The sequence below is a fragment of the Bos indicus x Bos taurus genome, chromosome 8 (assembly GCF_003369695.1).
Source record: "Bos indicus x Bos taurus breed Angus x Brahman F1 hybrid chromosome 8, Bos_hybrid_MaternalHap_v2.0, whole genome shotgun sequence".
In the NCBI taxonomy this organism is placed as follows: Eukaryota; Metazoa; Chordata; class Mammalia; order Artiodactyla; family Bovidae; genus Bos; species Bos indicus x Bos taurus.
In genome coordinates this window covers 59,251,179-59,270,498 of record NC_040083.1, presented here as the reverse complement: position 1 = coordinate 59,270,498, position 19,320 = coordinate 59,251,179, and the positions used below count along the sequence as shown (strand labels likewise).

Sequence of the window (19,320 nt, the reverse complement as noted above, 5' to 3'; positions counted from 1 at the left end):
GCTAGATGTGTGGCATTAGGACTAGACTTGACCTCTTCCATATTAGTCACTGAAGAAACAGCCACATTTTCCATTGTTTGTATAGGAGACACACTGCTTTTAAAGAAATCCCCTAGAGTACCAAAAAAATTTGAAACACCAGGAGATTCATTCTTTTCCTGAGATGATATCTTTCTATTTTTATCATTATTCTTTTCTAAACTTGGTGATCCTTCTTTATTTACTTGGGTTTTAAACAGGTTCAGAAATCCAGATGACTGCTTCTCATTTGCTGTTGCACTTACTGAAGGGTCTTCTTCCCGGCCAAAGAGTTTCAGCGCGCTTTTAAATAAAGTTCTCTCAGACTCTTTGGAAGATTGGTCCTGGGGAGGCTTATAGTTCTTGTGTTCATCCCTACTAAACTGTGATACACAGGAAACTGAAACAGAGTCAGTTGTAATCATCTTGTCATCTTCTATATCTGAATTATCCTCAGGAGTTGCTTGGCTTACCTGAAAAACAGGTTTTAACAAACTTTGCTTTTTCACAGGCATGCTTTTATTTAAAGGGGATTCTTTCTTCATATTTTTAGTAAATTTTAGTTGCTGAACACTGGATACTATTTGTCTCTCTGAATCCTTCTTGAGAAGACTTTCTTTCTCATTTTGAGAGTTACTCTCTAGTTGCTTACTTGAGATTAATAACTGAAGACTGTCATTTGTTACCTCTGCTAAGTTTGACTGCTGATCTCTTTTCTCTGTGGCTGATGACTTTAAGGCTTCACTCTTATCAAAATTCAAAGTATTTCCAATTGAAGCACCCAAAGCAGAAAATAACGAAGTCACTTTGTTCAATGATGACATCTCTTCTGTTTGCTGTGGGATGTTAGTCTTATTTTCAGGAAATGTGTTAGTCTTATCTTCTGAAGAGGAAGCTTCTTCAGAAGAAGACTGGATCCAGTGGAAACTGGAAAGGTTAACTGATGAATCCTTAGAGAGAGGCTGATGTTTATCTCCCTTTATAATTTCATTTTTATTTAAGACATGATTACCAATAGTTTGGGGCTGATTTCTGAGATCCAATATACATTCAAAGTCTTCAGAACCACATGGCCTTTCTTTAAAAGCTACAAAATTTCCTTCAGACTTTTGAGGATTATAGCCTGAAAAATCTAATAGTTGATTCCTTTGGTCATAATCTGACTCAAGTACTTGTGAAAAGGTTCCTAAGTTTAGATACACTGGTCCCTCACTTCTTGGCAAAACTACAGATAAATCAAGTGGGTCATCATTTGGTTCCTCTTCAACATACCACAGTAATTCATCTTCCTTGTCAAGTACTTTAAAACTGTAAGCAGAAACAGTACAATCATCCAACATAATACTTGACAGATCATTTGTCACATTTTGTAGGTCACAATTCAAATACTCTTCATAAGACAAATCAGGTATAAATAAATATGCATACTGCCCAGTAGAATCAGTAAGGAAAAAGTAGATATATTGGCCATCATGGAACATAAAATATCCATAATCACCATCCTCTGATGGCCACCACATTCCATTTTCAAGACATGACAACCACTCCTGATATTCATAACCAACACTTGAAAAAATAAAGTTTTCATCCATTCTTGATGAATCTAGATCAACTATGGGGCGTGTACTCTTCTCATAACCTGAAGAACAACTTAAGTCAATGGGTAATTCTTCTAGTGAATTCTTAGTCTCATTAATTGGAAAATAACAAGAACTTCCATATAATGAGTTAGCTGCCCACATATCACCTCTTAATAAGTAATCTTCATTAAATGCTAACTGGTTGAATGATTCATATGGTAAGTCACACCAAATGACACTGTTTGGATTTGTTCTCCCCTCCGAGATATTTGCATTTTGATCTTTTTGGCAAAAATTTATTGCTGAGTTTTCTGAGTCAGGCCACAAGAAAACATCGGTTGATGGAAATGTATTTTGATTCAACACATAATATACTGGCTGAATTTTTCTGGAATTTTTTGAGAAATCGTTTATATCAGAATCCCAGTCATAAGAGAAAGGACTGTCCATGTCTTCAAAAGACTGATAGTGGTTTGAATGACTAAGAATATTAGTATTTAGTATAGGTGAAGTTGACTTGTTAGAATTTTCATGTAGTTTTGCCTCAAGAACATGATGTGGTATTTGCCTCATAGGCAAAGATTTCTCTGATAGGTCCTGCTGTGCAACTGGAGTGCAGTGAAGTACACTGTTGGCAGAAGAGGGGCAATTCTTTTCACTTTGCTGGTTTTTCCACGTAGGAGGGCAATGATTGTCAACCCCAGCATCAGATAATGGAATGTCTTCTTTAGGTAAAGTCAAGCATCTTTTTATAAAGCCAGAAGTTTCTTGTTTTTCACGATTCCTCTGGTTTTCAGAAGTCACACATGAAGTAACAGGGATCTCATCCGAGGATAAACATTTAGTTCCATTCAAACCTTTTAGGTCACCTAAAGACATGGACTTTGCTGCATCTGGTTTAGAATCAGTCATACTGCTACCGGATATCAAGTTAAAAATTCCAGAGAATAGGCTTGGGGTATTATTCCTGTGAGGAGAGTCATCTTTTTTCACATTTAATTCTTGTTGATTAGACAAGTTTTCTAAAGAAGAAAACCTGTTAAACAGGCTAGAAAAGAGTCCTCCTTGGGTTCTTTTCTCAGAAGCTTTGTCTACAAGTTTGTCATCACTCATTTCATTAACCGAGGTGGGTTTTAAAGTGGTAGAACTAAATGCTAATGAAGAGTCTGGCACTGTTAAGGATGTCACTTGTGTAAGAGCCTTACTTTCTTCTAAAGAATCTGAAGGTATATGTTCTTTGGACACATCTCCAGGAATGTTTAAGGTATCTCTCTCACAGTTCTCTACTGCTGTGTGCTCACTTGAGTTTAATTCCTCTATACTCCCAAATTTCCCAAGATTACTATTAATATTTGGAGCCAAATCACACTTTATTTTAGTAAGTGTGGCATCTTCAGAAGTATTTATTTGGTCACTCTCATTAGATGTCTTTATATCACCAAATTTCCTTAGATTACTATAAATATCTGGAACTGAATTAGATTTTATTGAACGAAGTTTGGTATTTGCATGGCAGTTTCTTTGGACCTCCTCATCAGTGCTTACTGCTGAGCCATGAAAACTCTGGTCATTGACAGTTTTATGGCTGTCAGTGAAAGAAAATTTAAACAAAGGGAACATGCTTCCTTTCTCTTTTAAATCCTGCTGCTTTTCAGAATGACTAAGAACTTTGAGAAATGGAATATGTAATTTTCCATTAAAGGAAAAGGAACATCCATCTTTCTTAGGGTCCCTTTCCCATCCATCTTCTTCCAACTGGTGAATTTTCATAGAGTCTGACAAAGTCTCCTTTGAACAGGTCTCAGGGGAAGTGAGCAAAAACTGGTTAAAATATTTATTGAGTGGCTCCAGGAAATCATCACCAGTAATTTTCTTTCCCTCTAATGGCTCTGAAGATGCCTCTTTATTTGCAGTTCTACTCCCAGCTACACAAGGATGTTCCAAAGTATCCTTGACACATATTTTTGGTTGCTTTGGTGACACAGACAGATCTGTACAGGGTTCTCTTTCCAATAGATTCGCAACATCATCTTTCTTACTTGCAGAAAGAGCTAAGTTAGAAGGTTCAAAGGCTGAGTTAGAAGACAACAAATCCTCACTTACGGGCATTTGGTGGTGGGGAGTTTCTCCATCACTCCTATTTAAAGTGACAATGCTACTGTCATTGCCAAGGGTATCGTCCCTTTGATTTGACCCCAAATCACATACAACAAAGTTTTCCTTTCTTGTTGACTTGCTCTGGTCATCATCGTTTTTGGTTTCATCCTTTTCCGAAAAAAGCTTTAATGGATTTAGCATGCTGAAAACAGACTTTATAACAGAACTCTGACTCTGTGGAGCCGAGTCCCTTCCACCAGTTTCTGTTGCATCCTGAAAGTTTAGATTTCCAGTTGTACTGTTCTTGTGCTCACTTTCAAAAGTTTTGTCCACTTTGCAAAAGTCCTTATTGTCAACTGTTTGAGAAGGTATCGGAGACGGAGATTGTACAGAAGGATCCTTCTCTGATACTGACCTGGCTCTGGGTCTAGATGGCGAATTACTCACCCCTGTTTGATTGAGAGTTTCTGTTTTCTCTGGAACTAAATGAACCAGTTTTTCCACAGAGGTTGTCAGATGCTTTGTGCCTGAATCCACCTTTTCTGAGAGTGAACTAAATAAAGATCCAACAGCACATTTAACTCCATTCAGCTCAGGGAAAGAGATGGCCTTGTCCTTCTCGTTCTTGACAAGGTTTGAAGATGGTATTTGATCCTCAGGCATTTTCTTTTCTGCATTATTAATAGTACTATTATGTTTAAGTGTTTTTTTAGTTTCTGAAAGGGAACCAAATTTATTAATCTCCTCTTCCTTTTCTGCTAAATATTCTGACACTGTTTCTACCAAACACTGAAGCTCATCCATTGTATCAACATAGTCCTCCTTGGGTTCCTCAACACAGGAAAGGGTCATCTCTTCCGTGGGGCACCCAGACAGATCTCTAAGTGTGTCTGTATCACAATTCATCCTTTGGGATGGGAATGAAGGATTTGCTCTATAATATTCTTCTGGAAAACCTCCAATATGATGGAGATTGGATGGATGACATGTTGGTGAGAGTAAACCTTCCTGCTTATCAGAAACAGGAGAACCCAGAAGTTCATCAGAAGTACTGCTGGTAGAATCTTCAAGAATATCTAATGGAGTGAAATTAGTAACATGCTGGTTTAAGTCAGATGACTTTTCATAGTTCTTAAAACAACCAGGAAGATCAAAATCATGATTTTCTAAGTTAGCGGCCCACTTGCCACTCTTAACCACAAATCCATTTTTGTAGGGATGCAAAACTGTGTAGTTTTGTTCCTTCTTTTCAATGTGGCAAAAGTCACAATTTCCAGTGTTAGGATATATACTTTTAAAGTTAGTCTTAGTCCCTGATTTATCATCATATTGTCTTCTTTCACTGTCTTCAAAATGACTATACAAGGGTGTTTTTTTCCTTCTCCTATCTATTGTATCATATTTCTGAGGATATCTGGAGAAAGCAGGCGTTTCAAACTTAAGGTCATAATTAAAGGCAGCAGAGAATTCTGTCTCTTGGCTTTGAGATGGTGCCTTTTTTGAATTCTTGTACTTTGGTTGTATTTGTTGGTTGTAATATTTATCAGTTTTCAAAAGAGTTCTCACTTCTTTTACCTCTGCTTCCTTTAAGTTTATGTTACTGTCTTCTAGAAACTCTTGAGACATTTCCCCCTCTACCTCCTCATATATACATTCTTGCTCTTCATAGTCAACATCAGAGAAAGATGGAATAATTCTAATTTTGTCATTTTGAGCCTGAAAGCCTTGTCTGATGTAAAGAGAAAAATGGAGGAATAGTAAGGCAGGAAAAAAAAAAAGGAGAAACAGGGAAAAGAAAAAAAAAATTGTAAGATTTAGTGCATATTCAATGAGAAAACTAAAATTAGTAAAATTATCTGTCTGATAAAAACCATTCAGACTGAAAAGATATAAGGAAATCCATACATTCTTAATTCAGCATTATAACAACATAGTCAAAAAGTTTTTTCCACATCAGAGAAAGACTACCTATAACAACTTTAAAATACTTCACTTGCTACCGTTAACTACTTATTGTTTTCTAAGAAATAAAGAAGCAAATAATAAGAATATGTTCCATCAATATTTAGAATGTATTTATAATGCCAAAGTTTAGAACTGTTACATAGCCCATGAACATATATCAAGGGATATCAAGAAATCTAAATTTCCTGATGAATTTGGGTCTGAGAAGCCACCAAGCTGTTAACTTGCTGAAGGTTGTATTTTAGGCAGTATAGCCAAGAATATGGTCAAACATACTATTTTTAAAAAGAAAAATATGTAGAAAATATAATAAAAATTTTTGACTACTATAAGTCAAACCTTGTCATAGTACCAAAAAGAGAAAATTATTTAAAGTATCATAATTTGTCATTTGTGAAACCTAAAGGCTACATGCATTGAGGATCACAGTGAAATGAACATATTTTGCATACTGATTACAGAATCAGAAGCTACACATTCAACTTCAGTCAGTGAATACAGAAGACAGCCGACCTTTCTTTCACTGAAGTTAAAGACTGCCTATTTCCTGTGTACCAAGGTGGGGGTGTAGAGAAGGCCTGCAGACTAGGAGTCTGTCAGCTCAGTGTGTTCTTCTATAGATCTAACATCTGATAGCATTTATTTAGGAAACAGAAACAACATCAAAGTGTCACTTAGCCTCTAAAGAGCCATCAAGAGTGAGACGGATATTCTTTTGATACCCCTCAACACTAGAGATATGCTTAATAACTCACAAAGTCCAACACCATTGTCAAACCTCCAATTATGCATTTTTATATAATATACATACATTTCCCATTATTCTGGTTATTCCCATTATTTGCTTGAGTGAGGGAAACCAATTTATACATACATATATATGTGTGTGTGTGTGTGTGTATATATATATATATATACAAACACACATAAAATACGCAGTTTCATTATTCTCAGATATTCTCAAAAAGTCAAACTAACTCACTCCATCCTAGAAGAAGTCTTTATCATTGCAACGTAAATCAGTCAATAGCCATGGCTGTGGTAATAGAAACTACTTATTTGTACATTTCTAGTTTACTGGAAGGTACTACAAACTGTTGGTTCAATCAAGGATTTTAAATTCTTCCTTAAAAGCCCTAACTTAAGGTCTTAGACTATTTCCAAGAACTTAGTATTTACAGTAATAGAAGTTTAAAAACCAAACTAGTGATACAATTTCTTCAAAAAATTTTTAAAGAAAAATCAAGTCAAAAATTTGTTAAAAATGTCGGTAATACAAGTTTACTTAAAAATCATGTTAACGTCTTCTTTGCTGGAGATGCTAAAACATTTACTCTTTAATCTCATTTCATATACTGATACAGAAAACTAATCAAATTTATGTGTGATCAATTAAAGAAAAATTTTAGGAAAAAAAAATTACAACTTAAAGTACAACACTAACGCTCTTCCAAGTGTTACTACAGCAGTGATAACAAGGTGATGATCAGGTAAACTACATATTCTTCTGACAACTGCAGTCATAATTCAAGTTGATGTGCCATTATTATTGCTGGCCTGCACACTCAACGCTTGTAAATACAGAGGGGAAAGAGAGCCAAAACAATTTTTTTTTTGCTATTATGTTTTTTTTCTTAAAGAAAATATAAATAACCAAAACCAAATGAATAAAATAAGCAGTTAATAAACCAGCAAGAAGTAGGGACCAACTTCAGTAGGATTCCTGCCACACTTCTTTTCAGAATTAAATTGTGAACAGTAAGAATTCTACATGATAAAATTTTACTGAAAATACTCTCAGAGATGACAGTAAACAGAGTTAGGATGTTGTCTAGCAGGTATATAACCATCTGAGGTTCAGAATATTTACTCACCAGTTTGATACGGTGGGGAAAACTCTCAGATCATCCTATAATATAGTCAATTTTAGCAACCAAAATTATGAGCTAAATTGGAGTGGTTTTTCAAAAAACTAACCTCCAACCAGTGAAATATTGATTCAGGAAACAATTATCAATGGATGCTAAAATCAATATATAAACAGTTGTTTAAGAAACAGAATATATTCACAACCTCAGGTGTCATCCCAGAGATCCACAATTACAAAGAAGAAAGGTAACTTTAGAGAAATCTGGTATATATACCAGATTAACCCAGAAATCAAATTAAATGTCAACAATAACAAGACAATGTAAAATGTGACTGCTGATGCACTGTGAAGGAAACGTCTATGCAGTGTTTTTGTCAAACATATTTAACCTGATTATAAACCGGAAAAACAATCAGACCAAACTAAATTAAGAGGCATTCTCAAAATTGGTTTGGACTCTTCAAAAAATGTTAGTGTCTCAAAAGATTAAAAATAAAAAAGTAAGGGAATTTTGTGAGATTATAGGAGACTACAGAAACAGGGAAATCACATGTAAGGCACCATACTCTTTAACTGGATCCTGCATCAAAAAGAAAAAAAAAAAAAAAATATATATATATATATATAGGAGAAGGAAATAGCAACCCACTCCGGTACTCTTGCCTGGGAAATCCCGTGGACGGAGGAGCCTGGTAGGCTACAGTCCATGGGGTCGCTAAGAGTCAGAGACGACTGAGCGATTTCACTTTCACGCATTGGAGAAGGAAATGGCAACCCACTCCAGTATTCTTGCCTGGAGAATCCCAGGGACAGAGGAGTCTGGTGGGCTGCTGTCTATGGGATCACACAATATCGGACATGACTAAAGCAACTTAGCAGCAGCAGCAGCATAAAGAACATTATTGGGACAACTGAAAAAATTTAAATATGGTCTAGATGCTAAATAATATTGTATCTTTAAATTTCTTTGAGTGTGATCATAATATTATGGTTATATAAAAGAAAGTCCTTTTTCTTGGGAGTTATACGCTGAAGTACCTCCTGGTAAAGTAACTTGGTATCTTCAACTTACTTTCAAATGGTTCAGGAAAAAAGAAAACGCATGTGTGGTACTTCCCTGGCAGTCCAGTGGTTAGGACTCCATGCTTTTACTACCAAGCACATGGGTTCAATCCCTGATTGGGGAGCTAAGATCCCATAAGTTCTAAGGCATGGCCAAAAAAGCAAAAAAATGTATGTGTATATGAATATATATTACAGAGAATGAGACAAAGTAAACATGACAGAATGTTAATACACCTAATGAATCTAGGCTATGTGAATATATGAGAAGTATATATTATTTCTCTAAATTTTAAGTATGATTTTTTTTTTAAGTTTGGGGAAGAGTAGGGAGCATATACAGAGAAGGCAATGGCACCCCACACCAGTACTCTTGCCTGGAAAATCCCATGGAAGGAGGAGCCTGGAAGGCTGCAGTCCATGGGGTCGCTGAGAGTTGGACACAACTGAGCGACTTCACTTTCACTTTTCACTTTCATACATTGGAGAAGGAAATGGCAACCCACTCCAGTGTTCTTGCCTGGAGAATCCCAGGGATGGGGAAGCCTGGTAGGCTGCTGTCTATGGGGTCGCACAGAGTCAGACACAACTGAAGTGACTTAGCAGTAGCAGCAGGGAGCATATATGTATGTATTTGCTTTTATGCTTTTAAGCATATGACAATGGTCTGTGGAAGTGTGCATAAGAAACAAGGGTGGTAGAGAACTAGGAGGCAGGAAGAGGAGGCAATAGAGGAAGACAAACAGGTGTGGGTGGGTAATTCTTTGCTGTGTATTATATTGTACCTTAACATACTTAGGTTGCCGTCTATGGGGTCACACAGAGTCGGACACGACTGAAGAGACTTAGCAGCTTACAGCAGCAACATACTTTTACATTAAATGTTTTATGTATTTAAGAAATTAATAAAAAGCTTTTTTTTAAGTTCCAGCAAAAGTACCGAATCTGCTATAGTGCGATTATATTGGTTTTCTTCTGACATTCCCAGGGAAATATTTAGGTAGGATGAATTACCCAAACATTTAATATCTGTGGGGTTTTTTTTTTTTTTAATCTTAATGAAAGGTATATCAAAGTCACTGGGCTGGGCAGAGAGGTGAGCAGGTTTTTTTCAGCCATCTACCCCAAGTGTGTCTGTCCCCACCTACTGATAATAAAGAAAAACTCTTACTGATGGACATACATAAATGTGGGCTTCCTTGGTGGCTCAATCGGTAAAGAACCTGCCTGCAATGTGGGAGACCTGGGTTCGATTCCTGGGTCCAGAAGATCCCCTAGAGAAGGAAATAGCAACTCACTCCAGTATTCTTGCCTGGGAAATCCCATGGACAGAGGAGGCTGGTGGGCTACAATCCATGGGGTTGCAAGAGTCCAACACAACTTAATGACTAAGCCACCATCCCATGCATAAATGTGAACTTTATAAAGAAGAGGGGGAAAAAAAGACTGAGATTCTACATAAAATGGCTGTAGGTTGGTCCACCATACTGCTATATTTCCCCTATCACCTCAGGTACCCAAATCTTTGATGTCAGTTGCATCCTGGGACCTGCCTAGGAAAAGAAAGCATTTTGTTCCCAACACCCACCTGAGGGCCCGCCGCTCTGGATACTCAAGGTCATAACTTTGCACAGAGTCATTGCAAGAGTCCCGGGAACTGCCCTGAAGCAGCAGCTGCTGTGGCAATCGCACAGGCACTGGGAACTGGTGCACAGAAGCGTTGGGCTGGGCAGTTGTATGGTAAGGAGGCGGGATGCTATTGCTGGTCTCACTGCGATAATCACTATCTCGGTCATCCACGGCACTGTCAGGATCTTCAAAAGCTGTGGAATAAGCACAGTCAATCAAAATACCCCAGCTTTATTCAGTTCTCTAGAATTCTTTTCTGCTTCCAACATAGGGAGCCAAAAGCCCGAGCCTTGAGAACAAGAGCAAGCTGAGCTGCCCATGAGCGTAGTGACCTTAAAGTCATGCAAAAAACTGTCTCAATACCCACAAGTCTCTCTCCTTCTCTAACAAGATAAGACAGTTGGTTTAATTTTAGTGCTGATTCTCAGAGGAGTTCCAAGTGGCATTTTCCCAATGCAGAATTTTCTGGAATTCTGTTTCTCTAAGCTATTGTAACCCTAATGAAAACCTACTTTTAAATGTCTTAAATAGATTCTGGTGCTCCACTATTATCAAAATGGGGCAAAAGGGGAAGAAACAGTTTCTTCATCTCTTAGAAAAGCGAAATTTTTGTTTAAAGTTAGCATGATGTTTTCAGACTTTAAAAATACATTAGTGAGTCAAATAAGCAGGTCCACCATTGAAAACTGGTACAGGAAATCAAGAAGGTCAAAGTCAAGACTTAGAAGTCAAGTTCTGTATGCAGCCGAGAACAGCAGCAGTCTTACTGTCTCGCTGCAACACTGGGTTTTTCTAATAATTTCTATTGAGCACCCATACCCTGGGCTCAGAATTCCCATCCCAAGCCTTCATCCCATTTCCTCAGAAGAAGAGGAAAACACATTCACTGCCAATGGGGTCTTACTGACAAAGCAGCTAATTTATCTAATAGCAGTGACTACAATTTCATAGACTTATTTCTGCTTTTCCAGTTAGCACCTGACTGGTCACCATTTTTTTCTTGGTGTTAGCTAAAATGACCAGAGTTACAAATCTTGCTCCAAGCAAAAATAAAAATATGCAACACTGTGCTTGGAAAGGGAGTTCAACCTAACAGTGTTTTGTAGTTTATTTTCCACAGAAGCCATTTCTGACATGATACCCATATGTGTATAATTAATAAGGTCCCATATGTTCTTTCCTGCCAAGTTTCTATTTGGCTCACAATAAGGAAAAGGAACATTCACCATCCCAAAATGTAGATACTTTAAGCAGATGATGGACTCATCTTAGTAATTAAAAAAAAATCTTGGTAGTAATGTGGGCAGCAGAAGCCTCCTAATGACCATAAAATGAGGCTTTTACAATAGCTCATGTAGGAGATAAGAACATATATCCACACAGTGGAAACAGAAGAGAGTTAATGAACTAGAGGAAAAAAAAACAGACAGAAATGATAAAAGCTGGGGACAAATGGAAGGTAACAGGGAAATGGCCCCTTGGCTTCTACGTCAGACAACTTGGTAGATAATCCCACTAAAAGGGAACATGAACATGTGGGTTTCAGACATCGCTCGGGGTTACAGCTGGGAGTAGGGGTAATAAGATCTTATGAGCTTTGCCCACTTAAGTTTAAGGTAACACATGAACAAAAGAAAGGAACAGGGAAGTGAGCAGAACTTCAGGGGGGAAAAATCAGTATGAAAAAGGATAATCTTCAAATGGTCAGGAACAATACCAGTCAAACACGGGGAGAGAAAACACTCTGTTTACAAAGCACTCTGATTACACATTAGGGAAAAGAGACTTTGGAGGTACTGGTTTTAGACCTTGATGCATCTGTTGTGCTGACGACTAGAAAGGATCAAGGGACAAAAACCAGTATGCCATTCAGATGTATTCTTTCTGAATTCACAGAAGGAGTAAATGTGAAGAAGTCAGTGCTGGATTATTCATGCATACAGATGAGGGGGCAGAGGCAACCAAGGAGCCAAAAGTCTACTTAAACTCCAGCAGGAGACTGTGCTATTAGTATATCATCCAGAGACTCAAGATGGGAGTCTCCAAAGCAGCAGCAGTAATAGACAATCCTGTTGACTATGAGTCCAGGAGAGGGTAGCTCAGCCAGAGTTAGGAGCCCAGTATCCTGAGCCAGAAACTACATGCAGAAACCCTTCCTCGCTGCATCTGACCTATGACTCCTGACCTATGATTCCTTAATAATGATCGGCTTTATTTTGCTAAGCTAAGGGGAGGGGTATTCCAAAACACCCCTAAAGGCTGACACATTTCTGTGCTGAAGGAATAAAGGGCAAATAAAGAAGAAGCCGGGAGCAGGAGAAAGTGGGTATGAAAAATAGGAGGAGACTGGAGAAAGGAAATACAAGGACGTGAGGTGAGACAAAGAATAGGAGCAGAATAAAGGTTGGTCAAGGGCAAAAGCCAGCTTTTCTCCCCCTATACCATCCCCAATTTCCTTAGAAAGGAAACATCCTGGCACCACCAAAGCTGATTAGAAACTGAAAAAGGAAATTACAGAAAAGACTTGAGTGAAAGCATCGTACTTTCTGCTACCGCACAGAACCTTTTCATCTAGAACAGAAAACTTCTGGTTTCCCTGAGAAAGAGACACTGAGAACAGGTTTGGTTATTCAGCTTATGGAGGACTTGTGAGCTAGTCTGAGGGCAAAAGTTGAAAAGCCCTTTGAAATTAAAAGGCTGGGAAATTTTACTCATTCAAATATTTATTGAGTGTCCACCAGCTGCAAGGCTAAACAACACAGAAGATTTGGAGTACAGAGTCAGTCTAATAGGAGAGAGAAAATATGGATACAGATACAAGGAAGTATCTATCATGAGAACAGTATAAACCAAATGCTATATGAGTTGCAGATTGGATCACTTCCTGTTAAAATGAACAGGGAAATCATTAAGGAAGTTATGACTCTGAAAGACTGGAGGGTTTTTAATAGGTGAAGATGTGGGTGAGGGGAAATGCCTTCTAGAATCTGGAGAAAAGCAATGGCATGAGTAAAGGTCCAATGATGGGAAAGGATATATATATATATATATAAAAGGTCATATATATTTTTGGCCATATATATTTTTAAAGGCTATGTATATATTTTTATGAAACATTTTATAGCTCATTTAGCAAGTACATAAAAGGACATGAAAGGGAAATGACAGAAATAAACATGGAAGAGTAGGCTGGGACAGAGATGAGCCTCAGGCAGACAGTAGGCACTCAAACAAAACTGAATGATGTATTGAACAGTGAGGTTCTCCAGTATGTGGTGCTCCTGGACTGAGTCTCCATCTTTAAATCCAGAATACAGGCAAAACTTTATCAGAGAAGGAATGAAAATTCAAACTTCTTTTTTTTCACAGGTTACTTCTTTCTACTCGAAAACCTTAATAATCCGAGCTCTCTTAGGCTGTGTTTGCATAGTTTCCTGGTGCAAATACTCAGGATTCAAATCATAGGAAGTACACACTCCATGAGAAATTATAGTGACAGAACAAAATTTGGCCCCTCTTAGCAACTACTGGATACCTAATCACTGAAACTCAATCAACCTGTCCACCTCCCATCAGCCCAGGTAACACAGCCAGTAATGCCAGCCTAGGGCTGTGACTCTTGCTAGAAAGAACTCTCTTAAGTTCTTAGAGAGAGCCCACTGTCTAAGCTCAAGAACAAAGGTGGCCTCTAGCCTAGCTAGACTGCTTCAAGGAAAGTCAAACCAGCCTCTTGTTCACATCACAAAACCAATGACCTCTCCTAGAATGAAATTTCTCCTGCTAGTCATTGTGTCCCTTAGCTAAAAGGCCAAAGGAGGGGCTGATGGCACTTGTCTCTGGAGAAGATAAATCAGGAGACTCTGTCAGGATTATAATTGAAACTCTGAAATTTCTCCATCTCTCTCTGTGTCTCTCACACTCACACGCACACATACACACACATGCATGCACATGCACAGACACAAAGTCTTCAGGAAATCAGCCTGAAAGGATACAACTTTCCACTGCAGCAAATTCTCTCCTGGGCTTCAAGAAGGGGAAGAGGAGGGAATGGCATTATATATGCTTATATGCATGAATATCCAGCCTCAGTCAGAGGGAGTATGTTAAAGGGTAAAATTAAGAAAATTATAAGGTATTCAAATTCTTACATACTCTGTTGGTCTCCCCAGCCCAAATAGGTCCAGTGACCTAAGAAAATCACAAGTGGTAACAAAAAAGAAGAGTGACAGAGACAATTTTAGGATGAATTCAAAGATTATTTTCCATCTCACCAATTAGTATATACTGACTTGAGTCTACCCTACTTGTATTCCATTTATTTTTCATAACATATAGAGAGCATTTGCCTTCTATTGAGCATAAGACAAATCTGCAAAGTACTGTTGCTCTCTGTAACTCACTATCTAGTGAACAAAAAACTACTGCTTCTGTACATACTCTTTTAAATCTCCTTCTGGCCTAGGTGTCTCTCAGAACATCATCACTGAGGACTTACTATATCCTTCCATATTCAAAATGAGAAAAATTTGACCTGCTTCTAAGAAACCCTTCCTTATCTCAATATTCACCAAACCTGAGCCTACTACAATAAATCCACAAGAAACTCAGACCTGGTTACTGTGGGAAAGACAGCAATTCCCTTATTTGGAAGCAATGACATCTAATTTTTCTGCTCTCTATTGAAAATTAAAAACCCAAAGGATGGTATTAATCTCTAGTCTTCTAATATGTAACAAAACTCTGTAGCTTGCAGGGCACTCAGATATAGCCACTTTTTTCTGAATTTCCTATAAATTTTTAAAAGAGTCCATTAAAACACAGAAGCTTCAACCAAAGAAAACTGAAAACATTTCCTACACATTTTTCAAGATTAAAAAATTCAATATTAATTAAATGTAAATCCTATCCCACATCCAAGCTGAATTTGAGGCAACTCAAATCCAACAAAGAAATCACTAAAAATGGGCCTCAATCCCAAGAAACAAGGAACAAGTTGGCTTCATAGTTAAGAATATGGATATTGAAATCAAAGTTAAATTCTTCTGGCTCTTCCATGTACTAGTATATCTTGAAAAAGTTATTATAGATGCTTCCTCATCTGTAATATGAGAACAATAATAATATGAGTCTCATTGGTTTCTATAAGGATTACAAGAGAAAATGTAAGTAGGGTACTTAGCACAGGTCCCTGGAAAATGGTAAGCAATTCACATTTCTTGTTGTTTTGCCATGATGCCAGGTTTTTGCTTGCTTTACAGGTTCCTAACAAATGTTAATAGATAGCAGGAAGATCAGCACACTTCAACAGTTGTAATGTCCACTAAGGGATTGATGACGTCTAGGTTTAAAAGTCCCCAGAGTTCTGAGGGTGCAGCTACCTTAACTGCTTGCCATAAGACTCAAAATTCTGGAAGCAGTGAATGATGCCAACACAGGCTGGATTCACTACCTGAATTAATTCCCAATCCTGAGGAAATGAGACTATGCATGTGACACAGGCTGTTTATACACTGAGGGTCAATTTTCTTCTTACGTACCTACCTTCTTCCTACCACCTATGTCTCTTCTCAGTTTAGTGTGTGATTTAAAAAATTTTAATAATTTAACTTTCTAACCATGAAGTGGGGGTAAAAATTCTCCCAGGCAACTGCAACAGGATAAGTACTGTGTTTCTTTTCAAAAGAAAACTGAAAAATGATCACATGGAACTTTCAAATATGCCTATCAACTTAGATTGCTTCAGGCTGCTTCTCACTGAAACTCTGGGCTCACAGAAGGCTCTCTTGCATTGCACAGCCTCATTCTTAAATGGTCAGCAGCAGTACATAGTAAGTGCTCAATAAATATTTCTTATGTGAATAAATCCAACAAATGACCCAATCCCATCTACTGGGTCCATCTCTAAACCGTGGAAATAACAGTTATGTTCTCTGACTATCCAGTTCCCTATTCTCATTTCAGCCTGGTACCACTGTAAGAGAAACAACACTAGTTTAATTAAGCCAAGTTTCCTTCCCACCCCTCAAAACCACTAAAACATCACACTAGCCAACAGAACTATTACTGTGGAGAATTAGATCTTCCTAGGCATTGTTGTTCAGTCTCTCAGTCATGTCCGACTCTTTGCAACCCCATGGACTGCAGCAGGCCAGGCTTCCCTGTCCTTCACCATCTCCCAGAGCTTGCTCAAACTCATGAACTCACGTCCATTGAGTCAGTGATGCCATCCAACTAACTCATTCTCTGTCATCCCCTTCTCCTCCTGCCTTCAATCTTTCCCAGCATCAGGGTCTTTTCCAATAAGTCATTTCTTCACATCAGGTGGCCAAAGTATTAGAGCTTCATGAGTCCTTCCAATAGATATTCAGGATTGATTTCCTTTAGGATTGATTTGATCTTTCAGTCCAAGGGACTCTCAAAAGTCTTCTCCAACATCACAGTTCAAAAGCATTGATTCTTCAGTGTTCAGCCTTCATTATGGTCCAACACACACACCCATACGTGACTACTGGAAAAACCGTGTCTTTGACTATATGGACCTTTGCTGGTAAAGCAATGTCTCTGCTATACTAGGCATAAGAACCAAGAAAAGGAGGACTGAAGTGTTCCAGGAAACCAAAATTATACATACAAAGGCCCATCAGTAAACTGAGGATAGTTCTAGCATGTCTGAATGAGACTCTGCAGGGTTATGAAAGAACCTGAACAAAGTGAGTCTTGAGTATTAATACATGTATGTTTAAAAATTTAGTAATGTTATGAGTTTGGAATTATTTGGAGGTTAATAGAGAGCTATCACAGCTTTTGAGCAGGGGAGAGACAGGATCAGATTTCTCATTTTAGAAAGAGAATGGTGGTACAGTGTGGCCACAGGTTGGTACAGCAGGTAGACAGGGAGGCTGGTAAGCAGGCTATTGCACTGACCTGACAAAAGCTTGAAATAGGGAAATAGCAGAAGGAGTGGAGAGAAGTAGATATATTTATAAGATATGCTGGAGGTAAAGTCAATAGGGTTTAATAGGTAACTGAATGTGGAAAGTGGAGAAAATAAAGCCTAAATAATATTGCCCAGGTTTTTATCTTGAGTTACTGGGTGGATATGATATCATTCATTAAAGGAAATACAAACTAGAGGAAGGTTGAAAGATGATGAATTCAGTGTTAGATACATTTATCAGCTCCGTAGTATCTATGAGACATCTCAAATGAGTAGGAATGGAAGATAGCTGGATATGTGAGAAAAGAGATATGGAACAAAAGACTTAGATGTTTTCAGAGCACAAGATCCCATGAGTTACAGGAACTTTTCTTCTCTGTCTCTTGCTATATCTATAGTGCCTAAACAGTGTCTGACACAAAGCAGAAGCTCCACAAATATTTGCAACTGAATAGATAAAATATAAGTAAATAAAACAATGAGGTAGAGAGGATAGGACGAGAAAAAAACTGCATATAGGGGAAGAGAGAATCTATGGAATAGACACATTTTTAAAAAAACATTAAAAAAAAAAAAAAAGAACTGACAATACAGTGTTGGTGAGGCTGTGGAGCAACTAGAACTCTCACATGTGGCTGGCAAGAATGTCAAGTGGTAGGCCACCCTGGAAAATAATCTGGGCATTTCTTATGAAGTTACATACACACCATGCAACCCAGAAATACTCCTTCTACATATTTACCTGAGAAAAATAAAAACATGTTCATACAAAATCCTATATACAAATGTTTACAGCTGCTTAATTCATATTCACTAAAAACTAGAAACAAGTGTCCTTCAACTGATGAATAAATAAACTACAGTACATCCATACAGCAGACTACTACTCAGGAATAAAAAGGAATAAACTAATGACACGCATAAATGAATTCCAAATGCATACAATATGTGAAACAAGCCAGACCCAAAGCTACACACTATATAATTCCACTTAAATGACTTTCTGGAAAAGGCAAAACTATAGAGACAGAAAACAGATTAGTGATTGTCACGGGCCAAGAATGGGAGAGGCTGACTATAAAGGGGTTTACAGGAATTTTTAGGGTTGATGGAACTGCTCTATACCTTGACTGTGGTTATGGTTACAAAACTGTATGTGTTTGAAAAAACTCATAAGATTGTACACTAAAAGGGAGAATTTTATTATATGTGAATTATACATTAATAAATCTGAATTTTTAAAAAAGGAAGAGTCCACAAAGGAGCCTGCAAAGAAGCTGGAAAGGAAGAAAACCACGACAATGAGGTCCCTGAAGTCAGGAAAACAAGTTTTCAAGAAAGGAGTGAGTGGTTAACAAGTAGCAGTGCTATAGAGTGATCAAAATAAAACTGAGAATGTGCTACTGAATTTAGAAACAAAAAAGTCACTCTAATTTTAATGACAGAAATTTTAATGAGTGAAAGCTACAGTATAGATTGTTCAGAAGCAAATGGAAGCACAAGTAGTGGAATAAAGAGACATCAAGAGATTCCACAATTCATGCGTAAAACGTGCAATATGAGCAAGGTTGAGGGTACCACTTATCACAGGACATTAGAGAGGAAGCAAAGCGAGAAGAGACACTGGCCAAACATGTTACAGAAAAACCTTCAAGTATGCTAAGAGCTTATTAGAAAATCAGTAACATTCTCATGTTGGGCATTCACACATCGAATGAGTATCAAACTGACAATTTTAATGAGCAGGCTAATGTTTCCTATTCCCTAGAGCTTCGAATGTCTTCAAGTTCACATACTTGACAAATGAATAACCAATTACCCTCTAGCTCAGTGTCACCTGATGCTGTAAGAGTAAGGCAGACTATAAAACTAGAGCCTCCACTGTCAGTGACAGTTTATTTAAAATGTTATGAGCTCTCTTCAGATATATTAGCAAACAAGTATATACATCAAGTCCAAAACCACAGAACTCTGGACACTACACAAAGCCAACACTTCAAAACTATTCCTAAAATTCCTTTCTACTTTTATCTCCCATGTCCAATCTGCCAACAAGCTTAGTAATTAAGTTCATTGAAGTCTCCTTCCAATTGTCCCTTTCTGATAGGTTTCACTCTTCTTAGCGAAGAACTTGTTATCTCATGCTTGAATTATTACAG

General features: G+C 37.7%; 1 protein-coding gene across 4 annotated transcripts in view; it reads right to left on the bottom strand.

Moving 5' to 3' along the window:
• Nucleotides 1–19,320, bottom strand: part of UNC13B (unc-13 homolog B) — a 225,486-nt gene that overhangs the window by 92,125 nt on the left and 114,041 nt on the right. For all 4 annotated transcript variants that reach the window (XM_027549578.1, XM_027549579.1, XM_027549576.1 and 1 more), the window contains exon 8: nucleotides 10,181–10,415. In XM_027549578.1, coding sequence (XP_027405379.1) covers nucleotides 10,181–10,415 — 235 coding nt within the window. The remainder of the gene's footprint in view (nucleotides 1–10,180; nucleotides 10,416–19,320) is intronic.